The sequence below is a fragment of the Myotis daubentonii genome, chromosome 7 (assembly GCF_963259705.1).
Source record: "Myotis daubentonii chromosome 7, mMyoDau2.1, whole genome shotgun sequence".
Lineage (NCBI taxonomy): Eukaryota > Metazoa > Chordata > Mammalia > Chiroptera > Vespertilionidae > Myotis > Myotis daubentonii.
This window is the reverse complement of record NC_081846.1, coordinates 94305614-94328551: the sequence shown is the minus strand read 5'-3', so window position 1 is coordinate 94328551 and position 22938 is coordinate 94305614. Positions and strand designations below refer to the sequence as shown.

At 55.7% G+C, this 22938-nt stretch overlaps 1 protein-coding gene across 1 annotated transcript in view; it reads right to left on the bottom strand.

The window, feature by feature from the left end:
• The window catches only part of MYO7B (myosin VIIB), a 78243-nt gene that overhangs the window by 18654 nt on the left and 36651 nt on the right, over positions 1-22938 (bottom strand). The window contains exons 15-23 of the mRNA XM_059704792.1: positions 21220-21357; positions 19695-19847; positions 19274-19372; positions 17774-17868; positions 9433-9517; positions 9053-9271; positions 7421-7588; positions 6283-6492; positions 6000-6140 (exon numbers count right to left, since the gene is read on the bottom strand). Of these exons, the coding sequence (XP_059560775.1) occupies positions 6000-6140; positions 6283-6492; positions 7421-7588; positions 9053-9271; positions 9433-9517; positions 17774-17868; positions 19274-19372; positions 19695-19847; positions 21220-21357 (1308 nt within the window). The remainder of the gene's footprint in view (positions 1-5999; positions 6141-6282; positions 6493-7420; positions 7589-9052; positions 9272-9432; positions 9518-17773; positions 17869-19273; positions 19373-19694; positions 19848-21219; positions 21358-22938) is intronic.

Here is a 22938-nt window from a genome sequence, read left to right as displayed (position 1 = left end):
CAAAGGTCACACCTGGTCTCGATGGCGCCTTGAGAAGTCGCTGCCAAAAGTAGAGCCCAGTGCGGACTGGGCTTGGGCAGGGTCAGCCCTTCCCGGACGGGGCACCGGCTTCTGGCTGGGGAAGCGGGTTTGCCACAGAGATAGAATGTGCCATACCAGCTGTCCCTCGGTGCAGATGACATGACTGTCTACATGGAAAACGCCAAGAAATCTATAGAAAGTAAGCAAGTTCAGCCAGCCAGTGTGGCTCAGTGGTTCAGCGTCAACCATGACCTGGAAGTCACGGTTTGATTCCCGGTCAGGGCACATGCCTGGGGTGTGGGCTCGATCCCCAGTGTGGGGAGAGGTGCAGGAGGCAGCCGATCAGTGATTCTCTCCATCATTGATGTTTCTCTCTCTCCCTCTCCCTTCCTCTCTGAAATCAATAAAAATTATATTTAAAAAAATAAGCAAGTTCAGCAATGTTGTAAGATACAAAGTCAATTCACAGATAAATTATATTTTTCTATGCTAGCAATGAACATGCCAATGTCAAAATTAAAACTATGGTGCCAGTTAGCCCTGGCTGGAGCATCCTCCTGTAAACCAAACGGTGTTGGGTTTGATTCTTGGTCAGGTCACATACCCAGGTTGCAGGTTCGATCCCCAATTGGGGCATGTGCGGGAGGCAACCAATTAATGTTTCTTTCTCTCCTTTAAATATCTCTATCTCTATATCATCTATATCTATCATCTATAGCTATATATACACATATATATACAGATAAATATATATACAGATATATATACACACACAAACATATATATATATACAGTAAAACCTCGATTTAATGGACTAAGTTGAGAGAGGGTGTGTCCATCAAAGTTGAAAGTCTGTTACATAATAAAGTAGGTTTTCCAAATGCATACATTAAAAAGTTGACAAATTAGTTTACCTGTTTTTACTTATATAGACACATTTGTGTGATTATAATTATGTATGAAAAGTTTAATTTCACAGAAAAGTTTTCTGTATGTTTTACTGTCATTTTAAATTTATACTGAATAGGTCCAGTAAATGCAAAAGCACACGGCTGGGGGATGGGCGTGGCTTAGCGCACATGGGGATGTGGGCCAACACGAGTTAAAACTGCTGAAGTCACGCCACGGACGATAGAACCAGTTACTGAGCACGATGCCGTGTGATCACATGCTTATCATCCCTGAACACTGTTTAAGAGCAATGACTCCTGGAGTTAAATATGTAGACTAGAGCTGTAGATATGTAATATTTACTTATGTCGGTGAGATTACTGCAGTGTTTTTTCCAACATATGGCCTATTCGCTAAAATTTGTTAAAAATGACAGTGAATTAATAACAACAACGAAAAATAACCTGTTAATCTATATATATAAAAGGCTAATATGCTAAGTGCCCAACCGGTAGCTATGATGTGCACTGACCACCATGGGGCAGACACTCAATGACAGGCATGGAAACATGGAACAGACATGAATCTCAGAGAGAAGGGGGGAGGGGGAAGGGCAGGAAGAGATTAACCAAAGACCTTATATGCATACTTTGTGCACCCGTGGGGTTCCTTGGTCTTCCCTGCGCCCTCTCGCAATCTGGGACCCCTCTGGGGAAGTCAGACTGCTGGTTTTGGCCTGATCCCCGCAGGCCAGGCCAAGGGACCCCACCAGTACACAAATCTGTGCACCTGGCCTCTAATTTAATTATAAGCAAATCTTGGTTAAAAGAATTTTTATTTATTTATTTTCTTTTAAAAAAATCTTTATTATTGAGAGTATTAAAGATGTCCCCCCCATGACCCCTTTCCACATGGTTCCTGCCCTGCCCCAGGCCCTCACCACCCTATTGTCTGTGCCCACAGTAATGTCTATATGTGTATAAATTCTTTGGTTAATCTCTTCCCACCCCTCTTCCCCCTTCCCTCTGAGTTTCATCAGTCTGTTCCATGTTTCCATGCCTCTGGTTCTATTTTTATTCATCAGTTTATTTTGTTCATTAGATTCCTTGTTCATTTATTTTTATTTTTAAATATAATTGTTGATAGATATGTATTTATTGCCATCTTATTGTTCATATGTTTTATCTTTTTTTCCTCTTCTTCTATGACATATGACATAGGGATTGGAAATTTTATCTGTTAAATCCAAAGTCCATTAAATTGAGGTCTGAAAATATCGAGGGTTTACTATATATATACTAGGGGCCCGGTGCACAAAATTCGTGCACTGGGTGTGTGTGGGGGGAGTGCCCCTCAGCCCAGCCTGCCCCCTCTCACATACTGGGAGCCCTCAGGCGTTGACCCCCATCACCCTCCAATCGCAGGATCGGCCCCTTGCCCAGGCCTGACGCCTCTGACAGAGGTGTCAGGCCTGGGCAGGGGACCCCCATCTCCCCCCGATCACTGGCTCTGGCCCCCGCCCAGGCCTGAGGCCTCTGGCCCAGGAATCAGGCCTGGGCAAGGGACCCCATCTCCCTCTGATCGCTTGCTCCACCCCCCGCCCAAGCCTGACGCCTCTGACCCAGGCTTCAGGCCTGGGCAAGGGGACCATCATATCCCCCCAATCCCCAGCTCCGCCCCCCGCCCAGGCCTGATGCCTCGGCCAGAGGAGTTGACCCTCATCAGCCTCCAATCACCAATCACCGGATTGGCCCCTTGACCAGGCCTGAGGCCTCCGGCAGAGGTGTCAGGCCTGGGCAGGGGACCCCCAGCTCCCCGCGGTTGCAGGCTCCGCCCCTGCCCCTGCAGGACGCCTCTGCGTCCGGCTCGGGCAGCGGGGACCCACAGCTACAGCGGCCCCGCGATCGTGGGCTCCGCTTTAGGCCCAGGCAAGGGACCCCTAGCTCCCGGGACTGCCAGCTTCGACCGTGTCCAGCTCCCATCGCTGGCTCCACCCCTACTTCCTGCTATCACTGGCCAGGGCGGAAAAGGCACCTGATTCTCTGATCATGGCTGGGGGGCAGGGCAAAGGCGGCCCCAGGGCCACCTTTGCCCTGCCCTCCAGCTCTTAGCTCCCCCCTGGGTTTCTGATCACTGTCAGTGGCAGGGGGCTTCTTCCTGCTTTCCCTTTCGCCTCCCTGCATTGTGCCTACATATGCAAATTAACCGCCATCTTGTTAGCAGTTAACTGCCAATCTTAGTTGGCAGTTAATTTGCATATAGCCCTGATTAGCCAATGAAAAGGGTATCGTCGTACGCCAATTACCATTTTTCTCTTTTATTAGTGTAGATATATATATATTTTAGAGGCCCAGTGCACAAAATTCATGTGGGGGGGGGAAGGTGTGTCCCTCAGCCCAGCCTGCACCCTCTCCAATCTGGGACCCCTCGAGAGATTTCTGACTGCCCGTTTAGGCCCCTATACCACCGGAACTGCTGGCTCTCAACCGTTCGCCTGCCTGCCTGCCTGATTGCCCCTAACTGCTTCTGCCTGCCAGCCTGATCACCCCTAACCATTCCCCAGCCAGCCTGATCAACGCCTATCTGCTCCCTTGCCGGCCTGGTCACCCCTAGCTGCCCTCCCCTACCAGCCTGGTCACCCCTACCTGCCCTCCCCTGCAGGCCCGATTGCCCCCAATGGCCCTCCCTTTCAGGCCTGGTCCCTCCCAACTGCCTCCCCCTGCAGGCCTGATCACCCACAACTGCCCTCCCCTGCCAGCCATCTTGTGTCCACATGGGGCGGCCATCTTGTGTGTTGGAGTGATGGTCAATTTGTATATTACTCCTTTGTTAGATAGGATATATATATAAAATACTAGAGGCCTGGTGCACGACATATTTGCACTGGAGGTGGGGGGGGGGGTCCCTCAGCCTGGCCTAGACCCCTTCTCAGTCTGGGAGCCCTTGGGAGATGTTTGACTGATGGCTTAGGGAGCTGGCCTAAGCCGCAGTGGGACATCCTTAGCGCTGAGGTGGAGGCGTCAGCCTGGCTTGTGGCTGAGCAACCTGTGGGAGCGCACTGACCACCAGGAGGCAGCTCCTGCGTTGAGCATCTGACCCTGGTGGTCAGTGCACGTCATAGCGATGGGTCATTCTGCTGTTCGGTCAATTTGCATATTACCCTTTTCTTAATATATTTTTTTATCTCTCTCTCTCTCTCTCTCTCTCTCTCTCTCTCTCTCTCTCTATATATATATATATATATATATATATATATATATATATCTCCATTTACAATCTCTACAAAACCCTTATGTGCAAATATTTAAAAAAAACACACATGTAGGGCATATGCACTGAAAACTACAAAACATTGGTGAAAGAAATCAAAGAAGATTCAAATACATAGAGCTCATGGGCTGGGAGACTCAGCAGAGTAGAGATGTCAATTCTCCTCAAACTGATATACAACAGAACTCCCATCAGAATACCAGCAAGGTAACTTTTGTGGATACGGGCAAGATTATTCTAAGCCAGTGATGGCGAACCTTTTGAGCTCGGCGTGTCAACATTTTGAAAAACCCTAACTTAAAAACAAAGATTTATATTTTTGATATTTATTTTATATATTTAAATGCCATTTAACAAAGAAAAATCAACCAAAAAAATGAGTTCGTGTGTCACCTGTGACACACGTGTCATAGGTTCACCATCACTGTTCTAAGCTGTATATGGATAGGCAAGGGACCTAGAATAGCAAAATCAATTTTGAAAGAGAATAATGGGCAGGAGGAGTGAGTGTGCGCAGCTTCAAGACGGTGTATGCCTACAGCCGACAGGACAGCATGGCGTTGGCAGAGGGAGGCACATGGACCCATAGAACAGAAGAGACACAGAAAGAAACCCACAGATTTGCACCACCGATTTTTGACAGAAGTGCCAAATCAATTCATTGAATGAAGAACCGACTTTTAAATGAAAACGTGAGGTCTGACTGGGAAGCCAGCCTGCCGCGTGCCCAGGCCGTGGCGGGACTGCCCAGGGCGCCCCCAAGGCGCCAGCCCCACAGGCTGCCCAGGGACGCTGGCCTCCTGCCGTCCTGCCGCCCATGGTGTGTGACTTCCAAGACCAGGCGCCCAGCTGCCTGCGGGCTGCCTCTCACGTCACTGCCTGGGGAGGAAGCCCTAGGTGGCAGCACCAGGAGCTCGGGGCGGCCTGGGTGGCAAGGAACCAGGGTGGGGGTGGGGGTGGGGAGGGAGGCTTCTGGGAAGCAGCTCCGCAGCCCAGGGATGCCTGGAGAGGAGGCGGCCCTGTCCACACGACGCAGCCTCAGGAGAGACTCGCTCAGACCTGCCTCGCTCACTGCCTGGTCCTCAGAAAGTGTGAGATAAGGGTCTGTCCCAGGCTGCTGGCTTCGGGGGGCTGTGTTATAGTGATAGGTCATGGGGACACTGCACAGCCCACGCCTGGGCAACCTCCAGGCACTCCAGGCCCCTCTGGCCATGGCGCCCTGGGCTGCAGGTCCCCCTAGCGCTCTCTGCAGTCTGCACCAGGACTTGACCATGGGCAGCGTGATCTCCTGCCACCGGCGGGCCGCGAGCTGTGGCTGCTGGGTAATTCCTGTGGCCGGTCTGGGTGGTTCCTCTAAGATGACATCATGGAACTAGGCTTTAGGGAGGACTTCTGTCAGTTCACCTTCCCTCAGAGGGCGGTGGCGCGCTGGCCGAGAGCTTGGTCGTGAGCGCACTAAGCCCAGCTCTGCCCCCCGATTCCCCGCGAGTTGGCAGCGGCTCACTTGCCTGCTCAGCTCTTTGCTAAGTAAACAGGTAACCCCTGCCTTGCAGGCCTGGCGCCTGAGACTGGCTGGAGAGAAGCAGCTGGCACAGGGCACGCTGCCAGTCGGGGACGTCTGCTGTTATCGCTGTTACATGCGTTCGCGTCCTGTTTGAGTGGAACCCAAGGACCGGAGCCTGGGACCCGCCCCAGCAATGAGCGCGGGGCTTAAGGGTGAGCCGATGGGGGGCTCTGTGCCTCGCCTCCCCGGGGCCGCGGGCTGGTGGTGCCTGGAGGGTGTCTGCCCTTTGCTGCCACCACCCTCACCCATGTACCTGTGCAGATCCGTGCTGTGGAGGCCGGGCGCTGCCCTCCCTGCCCGCGGCGTCCTGGGCCGGCCGCGTCCTGGCGAAGAGCACGGGCTCGGGGAGGTCGCCCATGAACCTCAGGATGACGCTCCACACAGCCAGGGCGGCCTGCGGACAGGGAGACAGAGGCCTGCTGGAGCCCAGCGCGCGGCCGGGCCCCAGGACCTGCCCCTGCTCGTCGCTCTGAACCACAGTGCGGGCTGAGGCCACGGGCCCTGAGCCGCCGGAGCCGGAGCCGAGCGCTGCGTACCGAGCAGTCGGCGTCGTCCTCGTGGTAGAGCAGCGGGTACCGCAGGGGCTTCCGCACGTGCGTGTGGCTGGCCGACTTCTGGAAGTAGGTTGCCGCGAACTTGGGGAAGCTGTACTCGGCCAGGCCGTCCCTGTCGTCCTCGGGCTCGTCCAGCGCGGGGACGGCGTCCAGGTCCACCTCGGGCAGCTGCTGAGTCTTTGTTTCCAGGTCCTGGGGACCAGGAGGGGAGGGACCAGCATCAGCCTTCCTCTCCGAGCTGTGCTTTCCGAGGCGGCATCTCTGGCCAGGGAGCCCCGAGAGGGTGTGTCTGGCCGGGCACCCGTGCGGAGCCATGTGCCGCTCCCCACTGCCCCTTGTGTCTGAGACGTCCCCGCCCCACCCCACCCCGGTGGCCCCAGGTGTGAGGCACAGGCCTCGGTGTGAACTCGGCCACCGGAGAGCCCTCCGCGCCCGCCTGCAGAGCTGGCTCTCTAGACCAGCGGTCGCCAGCCAGTGTGACGTGGATCAGTGGCGGTCCGTGAGGTCCGAACGGTTGGCGGCCGCTGCTCTGGACACTCCCACTCCTCGCCCTCCGCCTGCCCTCAGTCAGGTGTCCTCTGTGAGGACGTCCCAGCTGCCCCGACTGATCAGATGGGTGTGTCTGTACGCTGTGCACGTGTGCATGTGTGTGCATGTGCGTGGTGGGGGACAGGCATGAGTGGGGGGTGCCTAGGTCGTGAGCAGGTGTGGTGCGCAGCAGGACCGCCTGGGAGCTGCTGGCCTCCCGCCCTGCACTGCCCCTCAGACACGCTTCTCCCGAGCCCAAGTCCCAGCCTCAGGTCCCAGCCACACTGCAGAGCACAGCACCAGGTGCTCTGAGAGAAGGGGTCGGCCTCAGGGGAGAGCTGCGTGTGCATATGAAAGGCTCCAGGAAGTAAGACACTGGCAGGTAAGAGCCTGCTAACCTGGGAAGTGTGGAACCTGGAGCGCCGTTCTCCCCTTTCTCTGCACATCCACCCGGGACCACAGAGCACACTCCTGCTCCCACCCGCCAGCTCCCTGCTGAGTCTGCTTCTCAGTGAGCCCAGAGATCAACAGGTCTGGACTGCGTGGGCCTGGCCCCGCCCAGCTGGACCTTCAAGGACAGGGCCCATCTTACCTCAAAGCGGGAGGGGGCCTGGCCCTCCTGCCCCCCAATCATGGATGGGAGGAAGCCAAACACTTGCTCCACCATCTGGGTGTCGGTGACGGTGTCATAGATTGACTTGCGCTTCCTGGCGGCTGGAGCCCTGGGGCCCGGCTGCTGGTTGGTGGTGGCCGGCAGCCCCTGCGTGCACACCAGGGGGAGGTTAGCGCAGGCTCTGCTGGGCAAGCGCCTTAAGAAGCCAAATCCCCTGCCATCATCTACCCAAACCCGTGATGCTCCTCTCGAGTCCTAGACGTCCACAGCTGCTGCCCGGGTGAGCCGGGCTCCCTGCCCCCGCGGAGGGGCAGGTCCAGAGACAGAGGTTGCTGCTGGTCCCTGAGCCACAGGCTCCCCGAGGCACCACCTCAAATCCAGGGCCTCCGAACCTCGCTTCAACCCGAGGCTCAAGCCTACCTGGTCTTCGTTCAGAGAGCACCCAGCCGCTGCCAGGCGAGCTGGTCCGTGCCTGCTGGCCGCCTGGAGCGGACGCAGGCTGCGCCTACCTGAGGGTGCATGCCCTTCCTCGCCCTGGGCACTGGAATAGCGATTTGCTCAGGGCGCCTATTTCCATCTTAACCCCCTTCTTCTCAGTGCCCAGCGGACGGAGGCTTGGTCTCAGGTGCCCTCTGGGGCAAATGGGAGCGGGCACTACGGCCCCGCTCCCCGCCCGCCAGCCTCTCCTGCCCAGACACTCCAAGCTTCTCTTGGCATTTCTCGGCCCTGGGCTGGCATGCCACGGCACCGTAACCAGGAACTGGGGCCTCCCCACCTGACCGCACCTTCCAGATGACCACAGCCCTGCTGGGAAGATCCCCAAGGCTAAACAGAGGGGCTTGGGGGCTCGGTCTCCAGGTTCTAGTAGAAGCCTGTTCTGCTGCCTGACCCGGGGTGTCCTGACTCGGCGGGGGGTGGGGGGGGCGGTGTCCTGACTCTGGGGGGTGTCCTGACTCGGGGAGGGGTGTCCTGACTGGAGGGGGTGTCCTGACCCAGGGGGTGTCCTGACCCGGGGGTGGTGTCCTGACCCGGGGGGGGGTGTCCTGACTGGAGGGGGTGTCCTGACCCAGGGGGTGTCCTGATGGGGGGGTGTCCTGACCCGGGGAGTGTCCTGATGGGGGGGGGCGGTGTCCTGACCCGGGGAGTGTCCTGACGGGGGGGGGGGCGGTGTCCTGACTGGAGGGGGTGTCCTGACCCGGGGAGTGTCCTGACCCGGGGGTGGGGGGTGTCCTGACTGGGGGGGGTGTCCTGACCCGGGGAGTGTCCTGACCCGGGGGTGGGGGGTGTCCTGACTGGAGGGGGTGTCCTGACTGGAGGGGGTGTCCAGACTGGAAGGGGTGTCCTGACCCAGGGGGTGTCCTGACCCGGGGGGTGGGGGTGTCCTGACTGGAGGGGGTGTCCTGACCCAGGGGGTGTCCTGATGGGGGGGGGTGTCCTGACCCAGGGTGGGGTGGCACGAAGGCCAGCTGTAGTTATCTCTGAACAGGGAGGGGGCAGGACTGTCTGATGAGGGGCCAACATTGCTGCTCACTCCTCCCGCCTGTCCTCCCGCCTGTCCTCCCCACGGGGCCCAGCCGTCCCCACCTGCTCACGGAGGCAGTGACCACCTACATTGGCTTTCTGCTGCCGAAAGTCCCGTCGGGCGGCCATACCCCTGGCGTGTGCCTGGATGACCACCACGGCCCTCCTCCGGGCCTGGACCTGCTGGCGCACCAGGTAGCCCCTGCAGCGCGCCTGCAGCTGGACCACCCTCTGCCGCGCGGCCTGGTACTGCCTGGTCAGCAGGTGGCTCCGGGCCATGGCCTGCAGGCGCTCGAACCCCAAGAGGATCTGAGGAGCAAGAGAGATGCGCGCTCACGAGGGGCTGGGCCGGGGGGGCGGGCGGCCCAGGGATGCCCTTCCCATGGCAGCTCTCAGCTCTTGGCTCAGATGAACAGTCTTTCCGGTCTGTGTTGTGCCCCGCCCCCCCAGGCCCGCCTGAGCTCTCCTACCAGCTTGAAGTCCTGTCGCGCGCGGCGGCCTCTCCACGCGGCCTGCAGGCTCAGGGCGGCCTGCCGCTGCCGCAGAAACTCCCGCCTAGAAGGAGACTGCAGGTCAGAGGTGCGCACAGCTCAGACATGTGTAAGTCTGTGGGTAAAAACTGGTTTTTTAAAAATATATTTTATTGATTTTTTACAGAGAGGAAGGGAGAAGAATAGAGAGTTAGAAACATCGATGAGAGAGAAACATCCATCAGCTGCTTCCTGCACAGTCCCCACTGGGGATGTGCCTGCAACCAAGGTACATGCCCCTGACCGGAATCGAACCTGGGACCCTTGAGTCCGCAGGCCGACACTCTATCCGCTGAGCCAAACCGGTCAGGCTAAAAACTGGTTTTGAATGGAAGATGTCTAAGGAACTGTTGGGGAAGATAAACCCACACAATAATCCTCTTCTGTAAGCCAGGAGCAGGGCAGGACTTAGAGCCACTGCCCGGAACTGCCATGTGGCTGAGGGCAGGCCACCTTTTAGAATAATCCAGAACATCCCCCCGCCCCCACCCACCCCAGATCTATGAGGGGATAAAACGCGTGGCCAACGCTTTATGCCTGCGAAATGCTCCCTCCCCTGCTCACTGAGCCAGGCTCAGGCAGCAAGCAGCCCAGTGTCATGAGTGGCTCCTCGGTGGGCAGACCGAGCAGAGGGAGCCTGCCAGGCCCACTCCCCCGCTGCTCCCTGCGTGGGAGGGCGGGCCTCTGGGGGACACCCTGGGGGAACCTGGCACACACGGATGTATCTTTTATTTCACACTTAACTTTGTTTTCTTATCACTTCTGATAATGCTAGGTTATTTTCTTGGGTTTAGAACAGCAGATCTCAAACATTTAAAATCATCTGCGGGGGGAGGGGGGGGCGGTTACGGACTTCCAGGTCGCAGAGGAGTGTTAGGGATGGACCTAACGCACAGCAGGACCTGCAGCAACACTGACCTGGTACATGTGAGTCGTTAAGAGTCAGTCCTCAGTTCTTATCACAAGGACAAATTTATTTCTATTTTTCAAATTTATACGAAACGTTGGATGTTAATTGCACGTACTGTGGTACTCATTTCCTGACATATCACTCACACAGTCCTCCATGTCAATTATATCTCAATAAAATTGGGGGGGGGGATAAGAAAATACCATCTGGAGAACCTCAATACTTACTGATGTCTGTGGCCCACCCGGTCTAATTGAGTCTGAATTGTGGTTGAATATGTGCATACTATGTAATATTTTGGTGCATGTATATACACAGGTGATTCTAATATGAGGTCAAAGTAAACAACTGAATTATCTAAACATAACCCGCCCCCTTCCCACTATGGCAGTGGGTTTTGGCTGCATGATGGGCTGGGGCAAGGTGCTGTCAGCATCTGAGTGGAGGCCTGGGAAACTGCTCAATGCCCAGGACAGCCCACAGAAAGCTGCCCTCCCAGTGCCAACAGTGTTGGGTTGAAGAACTCTGGTTTCTGCCTTTTTAAAGTCGCTTCTCTGGTTGTATTGGCCATAACAACAATAACACCGCCCATCATCAATGGATCCTGCTTGAGGGAATGGAGGAGCACACCTTTGCCTATCACTCCTCCTGACTACATCTAAAAGCGCTGGACAGGACATAGAAAGCAAACAGAAGAAGACTTTGAGAAGGGAAGACGGTAGACCAGCTAAGGACTTCAGAGTCAAGGAAGAATATAAGAGGTAAGTTTTGGGGGTTTTCTTTCTGCCTCACATACCCCAGACTAGGAGCTGAAGAAGTCAGCAATCCAGAAATGGCAATGGCACAGAGCAGAAAGCCCCAAGGTAAGCCTTTGTTCTCTACCAAAAAGGTCCAGAAAGAAGCAGGTCAGCAAGACAGGAAGCGGTCAGGTAACACCCGTGTACTCCAGGGAAGCACCACAGAAACAGCTGTGGTGCCCGCACCAGAGAGTGCCCGAGGGAGCCTAGGCCGCCACCCTCACCAGGGCCTGTCCGAGAAGGCCGAGTAGGAGCCATCCTTGTGTGCCATAATGACCTCCCCCACAGTGTCAGTGAAAACCACTGGGGGACCTGGATCCCCGCCACCATGTGGCAGTAATGGGGGCCCCTCTCCCTCCATGTGGGAGCAGCGTCAGAGAAGACCCAGTGGAGAATCAGGCTCCATCTCCCTCAGCAGTAGCAAGGCTGCTCCTTTCCCTATGGGATCGGTGGAGGCTGCACTGGGGGCAGTAATGAGGCACTTATGTCCTCTCAGCCAGAGTGGTGCCAGCGGACGCCCTGTGGGCAGCTGGACTCTGCTCCCAGCCAGCAGCAGTCCCTGGAGGCTCTTGGAGGACTTGGATCTCACCCTATTAGACAGCCAACTGGTGCCACCCACTTCCCCTGCCAGAATGGGGTCAGAGGAAGATAGCTAAAAGTGTATATCTAAACAAGACACATAGTTCTTATAACATAATACCCAAAATGTCAAAACCCAGGGAAATATCAACTTGAATGAGAAAAGACCATCAACAGAGACCAACACTGAGATGACAGAGGTATTAGCCATTATAAAAACGCCCAACAATGCTCACTTGAAACTAATGATAAAATAGAAAGTCTCAGGAAAGAAACAGGAGAAATAAAGTAGAACCAAATTGAAATTTTAGAGTTAAAAATACCACAATGAGTAAAATGAACCTCAGCACACAATGGAAAGAACAGAGGAAAGAGTCAGTGAGCTTGAAGATATAGCAGTAGAAATTATACATCCTGAAAAACAGAGGAAATCAACAGAAAGAGAAGGAACAGAGCAATTGCTGGAAAAGTGCTAGAAGTAATAATAGCCAAAAAGTTCATAAATTTAGCAAGAGATATAAACCTACAGATTCAAGAAACTGAGCAAACTCCAAACAGGATAAGTGCAAATACCGAAGGAGAGGGGAGGGAGGAAGGGACAGAGAGCCTCTAACAGCTTGGCCTTTCCCTGGCATCTCCAAGCGCAGCACAAAGCAGATTGCTTTGTAGCTCCTGCCGCGTGGCCCAGGCAGGGTACAGGCAGCTGTTGACCTGAAACTACATCTCCTGGGAGGCCCCAGAGCCAGCTCACCCAGAAGACAGCTTCTCCAGAGCCTCACCCAACCTCCTCCACGAGTGACACACATATTTTTCTTTTTTTAAAAAAAATATTTTTATTGATTTCAGAGAGGAAGGGAGAGGGAAAGAGAGAGAGAGAAACATCAATGATTGATCGGCTGCTTCCTACACGCCCCTTACTGGGGATTGAGCCCACAACCTTGATCAGAACCTTTAATCCGCAGGCTGATGCTCTATCCACCGAGGCACACAAGCTAGGGCCATGGGTGACATACTTCTAAGACAGACTCATTGGGCACCAGAGCCCTGCTAAAGTGAGTCCTGCTCTACAGGGTCAGCCCCTGCACAGCAGATCCTCTGCTGTGGTTGTGGCCAGTCCTTGCAGCCAGTCAGCCTGGGAGTAAATACCTCCCTTAACATGCCAACAGCATTCAAGGCTCAGCTGTAACAGATGGGTGCAAATAGCCCACCTGGAGTGCCCAGCTTGAGTGACCAAGGAGGCTGCATCACTGGGCCTACAGAACACCACAAGGCCACTCTACCAAGACCAGGAGACATAGCAGCTCTGCCTAATACATAGAAACAAACTCAGGGAGTCTGCCAAAATGAGGAGACAAAGAAACATATTCCAAATGAAAAAACAGAACAAAATTTCAGGAAAAAAAACTAAACAAAATGGAGACAAGCAATCTATCAGATGCAGAGTTCAAAACACTGGTTATAAGGATGCTCAATGAACTCAGGGGAAGAGTAACTAGTGAGAACTTCCATAAAGAGATAGGAAACATAAGAATGGAGATAGAAAACATAAAAAAGAGCCAGCCAGAAAAGAAGAATATAATAACTAAAATAAAGAATGCATAAAAGGAATCAATAGTAGAATAGATAAATCAGAGAATCAAATCAGTACTTTGGAAGATAAGGAAGCAGAAAACACCCAATCAGAATAGCAAAAATCAAAAGGAAGTCAGCCCAGCCAGTGTGGCTCAGTGGTTGAGCATCGACTTATGAACCAGGAGGTCATGGTTGGATTACCAGTTAGGTCACATGCCCGGGTTGCAGGCTTGATCCCCAGGGTGGGGTGTGCAGGAGTCAGCCAATCAATGATTCTCTCTCATCATTGATGTTTCTATCTCTCTCTCCCTCTCCCTTCCTAACTGAAATCAATAAAAATATACTTAAAAAAGAAAAAAGAACCCCCAAAATTCAGGCTAGAATAAGGAGTTTCTGGAACAACCTCAAGTATACCAACATTCACATCATGGAGTGCCAGAAGGAGAAGAGAGAGAGAAAGAAATTGAAAACCTATTTGAAAAAATAATGGTGAAAAACTTCACTAACCTGGTGAAGAAAAAAGACATATAAGTCCAGGAAGTGCAGAGTGTATCAAACAAGATGAACCCAATAGGCCCACACCAAGACACATCATAATTAAAGTGCCAGAAGTTAAAGACAGCATCTTAAAAGTAGCAGTTAGTTACCTACAAGGGAGCTCCCATAAAACTGTCAGCTGATTTCTCAACAGAAACTTTGTAGGCTAGAAAGAATTGCCAGAAAAATATTCAAAATGATGAAAAGAAAGCAACTACAACCAAGATTGCTTTACCTTGCAAAGCTGTCATTCAGAATTGAATGATAGATAAAGAGCTTTCCAGACAAGAAAAAGCTAAAGGAGTTCATCACCACCAAACCAGTATTACAAGAAATGTTAAAGGGCCTTCTTTTAGAAGGAGAAAAAAAAATTTTAAACTATGAAACTAAAATAGCAATAAATACATATTTATCAACAATTAGAGGCCTGGTGCACAAACATTTGTGCACTCAGGGGGGTCCCTCAGCCCAGCCTGTGCCCTCTTGCAGTCTGGGACCCCTCGAGGATGTCCACCTGCTGGCTTAGGCCTGCTCCCCGGGGGATTGGGCCTAAGCTGGCAGTCAGACATCCCTCTGGCAGCCCGGCAGCCCTCAGGGGATGTTCACTTGCCAGCGGGGAGCAGGCCTAAGCTGCAGTCGGACATCCTTAGCGCTGCTGAGGAGGCGGGAGAGGCTCCCGCCACCACCGCTGTATTGGCAGCTGCCAGCCTGGCTTGTGGCTGAGCAGAGCTGCCCCTGTGGGAGCGCACTGACCACCAGGGGGCAGCTCCTGCACTGAGCATCTGCCCCCTGGTGGTCAGTGTGCATCATAGTGACCAGTCATTCCCAGTTGTTCTGCTGTTAGGGTCAGTTTGCATATTACCCTTTTATTATACAGGATTACTTTAAATGTGAATGGATGGCTCTGGCTGGTTTGGCTCAGTGTATAGAGCATTGGCCTACTGACTCAAGGATCCCAGGTTCGATTCCAGTCATGGGCACATGCCCGGGTTGCAGGCTCAGTTCCCAGTAGGGGGCATGCAGGAGGCAGCCGATAAATGATTCTCTCATCATTGATGTTTCTATCTCTCTCTTCCTCTCCCTTCCTCTCTGAAATTAATAAAAATATATTAAAAATAAATGAATAAATATAAATGGATGTTTGAGCATCATCCTGTGCATCTAAAGGTTGCGGTTTGATTCATGGTCAGGCACATACCTAAGTTTCAGGTTCAATCCCCATTGTGGGCATGTACAGAAGACAACCAATTAATGTTTCTTTCTCTCTCCCTTCTTCTAAGTATGTCTTTGGGTGAAGATTAAAATAAAATAAAATAAAGACATACAGTGGCTGAAGGGATAACTAAACAAGATATGTGCTATCTACAAGAGGCCCACTTCAGTTCGAAAGATACACCCAGATTGAAATAAAGGGATGGAAAACGATATTTCATGAAAATTGGAACAAACGAATAGCTGGGGTAGCAATGCTTATACCAAACAAAATAGATTTTAAATAACAAGAGACAAAGAATGACCCAGCAATTCCACTTCTGGGTATTTATCCAAAGAAACCCAGAACACTAAACCAAAAACATTCATCTGCCCGTTGCAGCATTATTTATAACAGGCAAGCTGTGGAGGCAGCCTAAGCGTCCACCAGCAGATGACTGGGTAAAGAAGACGTGCTGCGTATACACCATGAAACAGGACCCAGACAGAACAGGAATGAAATCTTGCACCTGCAACAGCATGGATGGCCCTGGGGAGTACTGTGCTCAGTAAAATGGGTCAGAGAGAGGATGACAAATGCTGTATGATTTCACTTACATGTGGAACCTAAGGAGCAATGTAGATGAACAAGCAGAACAGAAACAGACTCTTAGAAACAGAGCAGATGTTGATGTTGCCAGATGGGAGGGAGGTGTGGGGAGATGGTGGAAGGTGGAGGGATTAGGAAGCACAGATTGGTAGCTGCAGAAGAGTCATGGGGGTGTGAAGTACAACATAGGGAACATAGTCAATAATATTCTAATAACTATGTGTGGTGTCAGGTGGGCACTGGGTTCATCGGGGTGATCACTTTGTAAGTTATGTAAGCGTCTAATCACTGAGTTATAGATCTGATCCTAATATAATATTCCATATCCGCTGTAATTGAAAAATTAAAAAGTATTAAAGTAAAGAAAATGCACCAGAAGTGAGGACGGCTGCCCTTGCCTGTCTCTGACTGCTCTGGGAAGGCAGCCTGTGCGTTCCTGTGTTGGCCCCAAGGATAAGCCTGCCTGTGAGAAGGGCTCCTGGTGGCTAACTGGGCTCAAACTGATCAGCCGAGCCCAGCAGTCATTGCTAAACAGAGGCTCTTCTGTCAGCCCCGCTCAGGGAGAAGTTGGCCCTGAGCTTCCTGCCTGCTTGCATTGCGCTCCAGCTGGCTGAACCCCTCTTATGAAGTATTGGTAGTTCATGGGATTGTATTTCACCAGCAGGAGACTTTCCTGGCCCAATCAGAGCTGCACAGCTATTTCCTCATTAGCATCTTCACTAACTAATTAGAGTGGCTACATTCTGACCTGGACAGTGCTTTTTGCACTGTGAGATTTGGAGTCCTCATTTGCATGAGGATGGACCAATCAGGGATCAGAGGTGGGACTTCTCTCTCTATAAGTCAGCTCTCCTCTGGTTGGGAGAGTGCACTTTCTCTTTACACCAAGACTGCAAACTGCATTTTCACTGGAACAGAGAGCTGAGCAGAGCTGTCTAGCCAGAGGGTGGGTGGGTGGGTGGGTGGGGGTGGGGTGGGTGGGGGTGGGGTGGGGGGTCTCACCCTAGGGCTGCCTCAGAGCCGTGCGATTGTATAATTGAGGGGTAACACTGTTGAGCTGTGCTGGTCTACAGCTGTGTTGTATCACAATTGCGCTGTTGGCACTGATTGAAGTTTCCTTTCACCACACTTAACATGGGGAATGCCTGTTGGTGTTGAATTGGTACCAATGACCATTGGCTGACAACTGCTTGGCCTGATGCTGGCTGCTGACGAGACCAGTGCTAGCAAGGTCTGGCTTCCGAGCCACATGTCCCTGCCTCATTAGCTTCCTCGAAGGCGTCCACAGCCCCTGTTCTCATGGGTCAGCTGTTCTCCCATTTTCGAATCATGACTGGGTTTCCAGTCCTTTCTATGTTGGTGATAAGCAGACGGGACAGTACAGAGACCAGATCTGTGGGCCTGGAGAGCCTTCTGGAAATGGTGAGGGTGAGGAAGGCAGTAATATTGCTGATTTGCTGAACCTGAACTGAAATTCAAGTGTTACCTTCTTACTGACCAGGGAACTGAATCAAAGAGGTTTTTTTCTTACCTCCAAAACCGACCACCTCATAAACCCAAACTCATAAATTCTCTAAGACCGTGGTTGGCAAACTGCGGTTCGCGAGCCACACGTGGCTCTTTGGCCCCTTGAGTGTGGCTCTTCCTAAGCCTTAGGAGTACCCTAATTAAGTTAATAACAATGTACCTACCTATATAGTTTATGTTTAAAAATTTTGGCTCTCAAAATAAATTTCAATAGTTGTACTGTTGATATTTGGCTCTGTTGACTAATGAGTTTGCCGACCACTGCTCTAAGACAATTGGAGGAGAACATCAAAACATAGTTGAGACCAGAGCTGACACTTCATTTGACTCTGGCTTATGTAGTGGGTCCCCGCCCGCCCGCCCCACACCAAACATGGCCCACAAGCGAGCATTCAGATAATGCCTCCGACCTCTCCGCACCACAGGCTAGTGTCCCTGTCAGAGGTCCTGAGGGGCAGGGGGGCAGGAACCCGAGTCCCCGGTTTGGGGGCTGCAGGTCTTCCCAGGGAACGTGCTGGGCGGGTGTGTGCGGGCGGGGGCAGGGGGCAGGGCTGTCACCTGTGCTTGTAGCCCCGCACGACTCTCTGGATGGTGACCGCGGCTGCCTCCAGGGCCTGGCTCCTCTGCACCTCCAGCAGAGCGTCCTGCTGCTCCTGCCACGGGACAGACACGCATGCGCTGCCCCCTTCACCCCGCACCTCAGGCTTGTCGCTGTGCTCCCGGGGGGCCACGCCGGGGAAGGGCCACGTGGACTGAACGTGGCTCAGAGATGGCAGCTGCCCAAGGGCCCAGCCCCAAGCCAAGGACCTCCCACTCCACCTCTTCTTGCTGTGAGCTCAATCTGGCCGACTTCATTCCTGCTCTGGAGAACCCAAGAGGCGGCCAACGTTTCCTGGAAGTTGGTTTATTTCCCCAAATTCATGTGAACGGTGCAGTCAACTGTGTTATGGGCTCCTGCCAGTCTCAATGGAAAAATGTTCCCTTCGGCCTTGGCGTAGGACTCGGTGTGAGAGTCAGCCCTGGGCGGCGACTCTCCCTCTCGCTGAGCTCCCCTGACCCTGTGCCCCGCTGCCACCCTGACCCCGTGGCAGGGACTGTGTTTGAAGAACGGAGAGCAGCTGGCCTTAGGCAGCGGCCGGCGGGCGAGGCCAGGGCTCGGGGCCTGCGTCAGCCTCGGGTCAAGCAGCACGGAGCCTCTCGTGTGCCCGAGTGGGCACTGGGGACACAGAGCGGCCAGACCTCTGCTGTGGCTTCAAGGAGCAGCCAGAGAGGAAGAAGGTGGAGGGGAGGGCCTCTCCTGCCCGCCCCCACATCCTCCCAGCAGTTACCCTCTTACTCCTGTACCCCGCCTGGGGAGGGCCTTCCCTCCAAGGGAGTCGGAAGCCACTGCTTCCCGCTTCAGGCCTGTGCCCCAGGCCCCAGCACAGACCTGCGTAGTGAATGGGCTGCTAGAGGGCGCCCGGGAGGCCCTGGGGCGGTGAGCAGGGCTCAGGGGGAGGAGGCAGGGGAGGGGCAGGGAAGGGTGGCAGGGATGGGAGGGCGCTTGGATGGCTACGGCGGCGGCCTCCCTATCTGACCTCTGCCCACCATCCAAGGCAGGGCTTTCCTCCAGGGCCTCTCTGACCCACTGCGACCCGAGGCCTGAAGGCAGCAGGACCGAGGCGGCCTCTGTGATGCTGGGCCCCCAGGGGAGGGGGAGGGGGGCTGCTTCACACACCTGCCCAAGAGCAGGCTCTGCTGGGCGAGGGCTCAGCACCCTGGGCGCCAGCCCCTGTGGAGGCAGAGCTCCCCGGCAGCACAGCCCGGTGGGCTGGGACTCGGCCATGGGGCTGCCCTGGGCGCTCCTGCTCTGCTCCTCCTCCTGGGCCTGGCCGGTGCCCCTCTGGAAGCCTCCTGAGCTTCTCCAGGCCGAGCTGGGCTCCCCGGCCTCCCCTACCCCCAGCCCTGCTTTCTACAACCTTGGGTGCCTTTGAGGGGGCCACACGCAGAGCTGGGGGGGCAGCGGCAGCCCCATGGTGGCCCCATGCTCCGAGGCCAAGGCTGCAGGCAGGGTCTCACCTTCAGGAAAATTTTGGTCTTTCCTACTTTCCAGTCTCTGTCAGTCCCCAGCCACGTCTCAGCGATGCGCAGCGTCATCTGCCGACACTTGTCCCGAAGCTGCCGGGGAGAAGCAGGCGCTGGAGGGCGGGCAGGGACCTGGGCGGCCGGAGGCTGAGGTCCTCCGGGCCCTGCACCCCAAACCTGAGGCAGGACAGTGAGGGCTTCCCGCTCCCCCACCCGCGTGGCCCCCACATGCCCCACACGGGAGCGCAGGCTATAGGCTACAGACACTCCGACCAGGAGGTCAGCCCGCCCTTCCAGCCGGGGGCAGCCCCCACATCCAGGGCTCCAAGGGGCGGGGTGGGAGCCCAGGGAGGGGCCACGGGCACCCCCTGGGAACGGGGCTGGGGAGCCCACAGGCGGCGGCCCCAGCACACACCTGCCGGCGGGTGGCGCTGGGCAGCAGGACCCCAAAGCGCCCCGCGAACTGCGCGAAGGTGTAGCGGAGCGGGAGGCCCGCCCGGCGGACGCGCACGGTCTCCAGGGCCCCCGAGTAGCGCAGCTGCTCCAGGCACAGCTCGCGGTCGAAGAGCTGCGGGCAGAGGCCAGAGGAGGATGAGGGGCGGCCTCCCCCCAGGTCGACCCCCCTTCTGAAGGCGGCCTCCCCCCAGGTCGACCCCCCCCCCCAAAGCGACGGGCCGGCGCTTGGTTATCAGAGAATGTTTGGTGGAGGTCGCAAAACAGTCCGTGCTGGAGGGCCCATAGGTCTCCAAGGAGAGCGCAGTCGGTAACAGAAGCATTGCCACCGCCTCCCCTCGGTGCGCAGCTGTTTGTATTCACCCCGTTTAAGCGCCCCAGCAGCGCCCCCAGGAACAAGGCCTCCCCTGCCAGCAGTGCCCCAGCCCAGTTCCTACTCAGAGCTGCTGGCCATGGCATGGGGGTGGGGGGCTCCACTCACCCCCCCAACCTTCCAGCCCAGGAGTCTCTGGGCACTGGGGGCACCCCCCCCCCAATCTGGGGAGTCCACCAGCAGGCAGTTACCTACCTGGAAACTGAGGTTCCCAGAGGCAACTGCTCGTGGGTCAGGGCCACACGGAAGGTCCTCTGGGGCAAGTTACCCCCCCCCCCCCCATCTCGTGCTTCTCATGTGGTCTTTACAACAGCCCACGGGGGCACTGAGCTCCAGTTTCAAGGCGAGGCGCCTGAGGCCAGGGCCCTACTCCTCAGTCCTGAGCTCGGGTGGGAACCTGAGCCTGCCAGCCCCTCAGCCGGGGTCCCCCTACACCCACAGGGCACCCGCCTCCTGAGGCCGGGGGTGTGGGCAGAGGGCGCTGTCCTGGCCCTGGAGCACTGCCGACCTGGAGGATGCATTCTGGAGAGCCCGGAGAGCCTCAACTTCAATAATTTTCTTCTTTTCAAAAGGTCACTTTATTTAATATAACATTTTCCCCTTATAAGATGTTTCTCCTTTCAGACGGCCTCTTTTAGTTTGGGGAGTCCTGTATTTTCAGCCTCCGGGTGGGATTCCCAAGCCCACGGCCAAGGGCCCGTGGGCAGGTAGCAGGCTCCCGCCCGCCCCACGCAGAAGCGAGAAGCACGCTCTCAAGGGCCCCCAGCGTGGCCGCAGCCTCTGACCCCAGCCCAGCGGATGTGACAGCAGCGGCAGTGCGTCCTCCCGCCCTGCAGGCAGGCAGTTGCCAGTCTAACTTCCCAGAAGAGAAGCCGCCTGGAGAGGGAAGCCCCTGGCCAAGTGCACAGCGGGCCAGCGGCAGGGCTGAGTCCGCAGTCCAACCCTGCCGCTGACTGAGCATGGCCTGGACTGGCCACCTCACCCCGTGTCCTGTCTATGGGGCAGGTGACAGCTCGAATACTGCCCAGGCCCCGGGGGAGGGAATGACAGGACCCTAGCTGCCCTCAGACTGGGCCAGTAGCTGCCCCGCCCTGTGCCCAGCCTCCCTCATTACCAGCGGCTTCTTGTGCTCATTGGGTTTGATGCAGCGGATGAAGGAGGGCTGGCAGTTGGTTAGGATTTTCATCAGCTGGTCCAGGGACTGCTTGAACTGGCCTGCCAAGGTGGCAGGCTGCCTGCTGGAGTCTGCCAACTGTGGACAGAAGCACAGGGTCTGAGTCGGGCTGGGGAGCACCACCTGGAACACCGCTGACCCACAGTACAGCCCCAGCTTCGCTGAGGTCCCTCAGCTGGGTGGGCTGTATCCATCCGTCCGTCCGTCCATCCATCCATCCATCACAGGTTCCCAAGCGCCTACTGTGTGCACCCCCATTGGATAATGAGGACCCAGAGGGGGAGAAGATGGGGCACCTGCCTCCTGTCTAGGGTTGGGGTCCCCCAAGTGGGATGCACAAGATGATGCGCCAGGGTGAGAAGAGGATGTCAGAACTGGGAATGCTCACTTTTTGGCCTCACCCTCCTACATGTTCCAGTTTTGCGCCGGTTTTATATATTTAAAAAATGTTTTATACTATGAATTGTATGCGTTATAGTTAATGTGTATCGTTCTAAAATAAATGTAGTAACTTATGGACGCAAGAGGGGTAAGGGCCCAAGCCCCTTGCCATGAGCAGTGTTGTCTTGTACAATACCATCGTGGGCAATGCTCCTTCTTCAAACTTCCCAAGGCCCAGTGCACCTGAGCACAGGTGTGTGCTGCCAGACTGCACCGTCTGGAGCAGAGGTCTTCACACCTGGACACCTCTGAGGAGAGGATGCAGTCACTGGGCTTTAACCACAGTGGGCAGCATTTTCTTCTTGTCTTGGTTTGTAAAACAACATACTTTTCCTCCATAGCCACCTGCTCCCCGAAACACCCAGACCCTGCTCTGGCCACCTGTAGCACCAGGGCAGTGTGCTCGGCCAGCTGAGGGCCAGGGCAGTTTGCTCGGCCAGCTGGAGGGCCAGGGCAGTGTGCTCGGCCAGCTGCAGGGCCAGGGCAGTGTGCTCGGCCAGCTGCAGGGCCAGGGCAGTGTGCTCGGCCAGCTGCAGGGCCAGGGCAGTGTGTTTGGCCAGCTGCAGGGCCAGGGCAGTGTGCTCGGCCAGCTGCAGGGCCAGGGCAGTGTGCTCGGCCAGCTGCAGGGCCAGGGCAGTGTGCTCGGCCAGCTGCAGGGCCAGGGCAGTGTGTTTGGCCAGCTGCAGGGCCAGGGCAGTGTGCTCGGCCAGCTGCAGGGCCAGGGCAGTGTGCTCGGCCAGCTGGAGGGTCAGGGCAGTGTGCTCGGCCAGCTGGAGGGCCAGGGCAGTGTGCTTGGCCAGCTGCAGGGTCAGGGCAGTGTGCTCGGCCAGCTGGAGGGTCAGGGCAGTGTGCTCGGCCAGCTGCAGGGCCAGGGCAGTGTGTTTGGCCAGCTGCAGGGCCAGGGCAGTGTGCTCGGCCAGCTGGAGGGCCAGGGCAGTGTGCTCGGCCAGCTGCAGGGCCAGGGCAGTGTGCTCGGCCAGCTGCAGGGCCAGGGCAGTGTGTTTGGCCAGCTGCAGGGCCAGGGCAGTGTGCTCGGCCAGCTGGAGGGCCAGGGCAGTGTGCTCGGCCAGCTGCAGGGCCAGGGCAGTGTGCTCGGCCAGCTGCAGGGCCAGGGCAGTGTGCTCGGCCAGCTGCAGGGCCAGGGCAGTGTGCTCGGCCAGCTGCAGGGCCAGGGCAGTGTGCTCGGCCAGCTGCAGGGCCAGGGCAGCGTGCCCCACC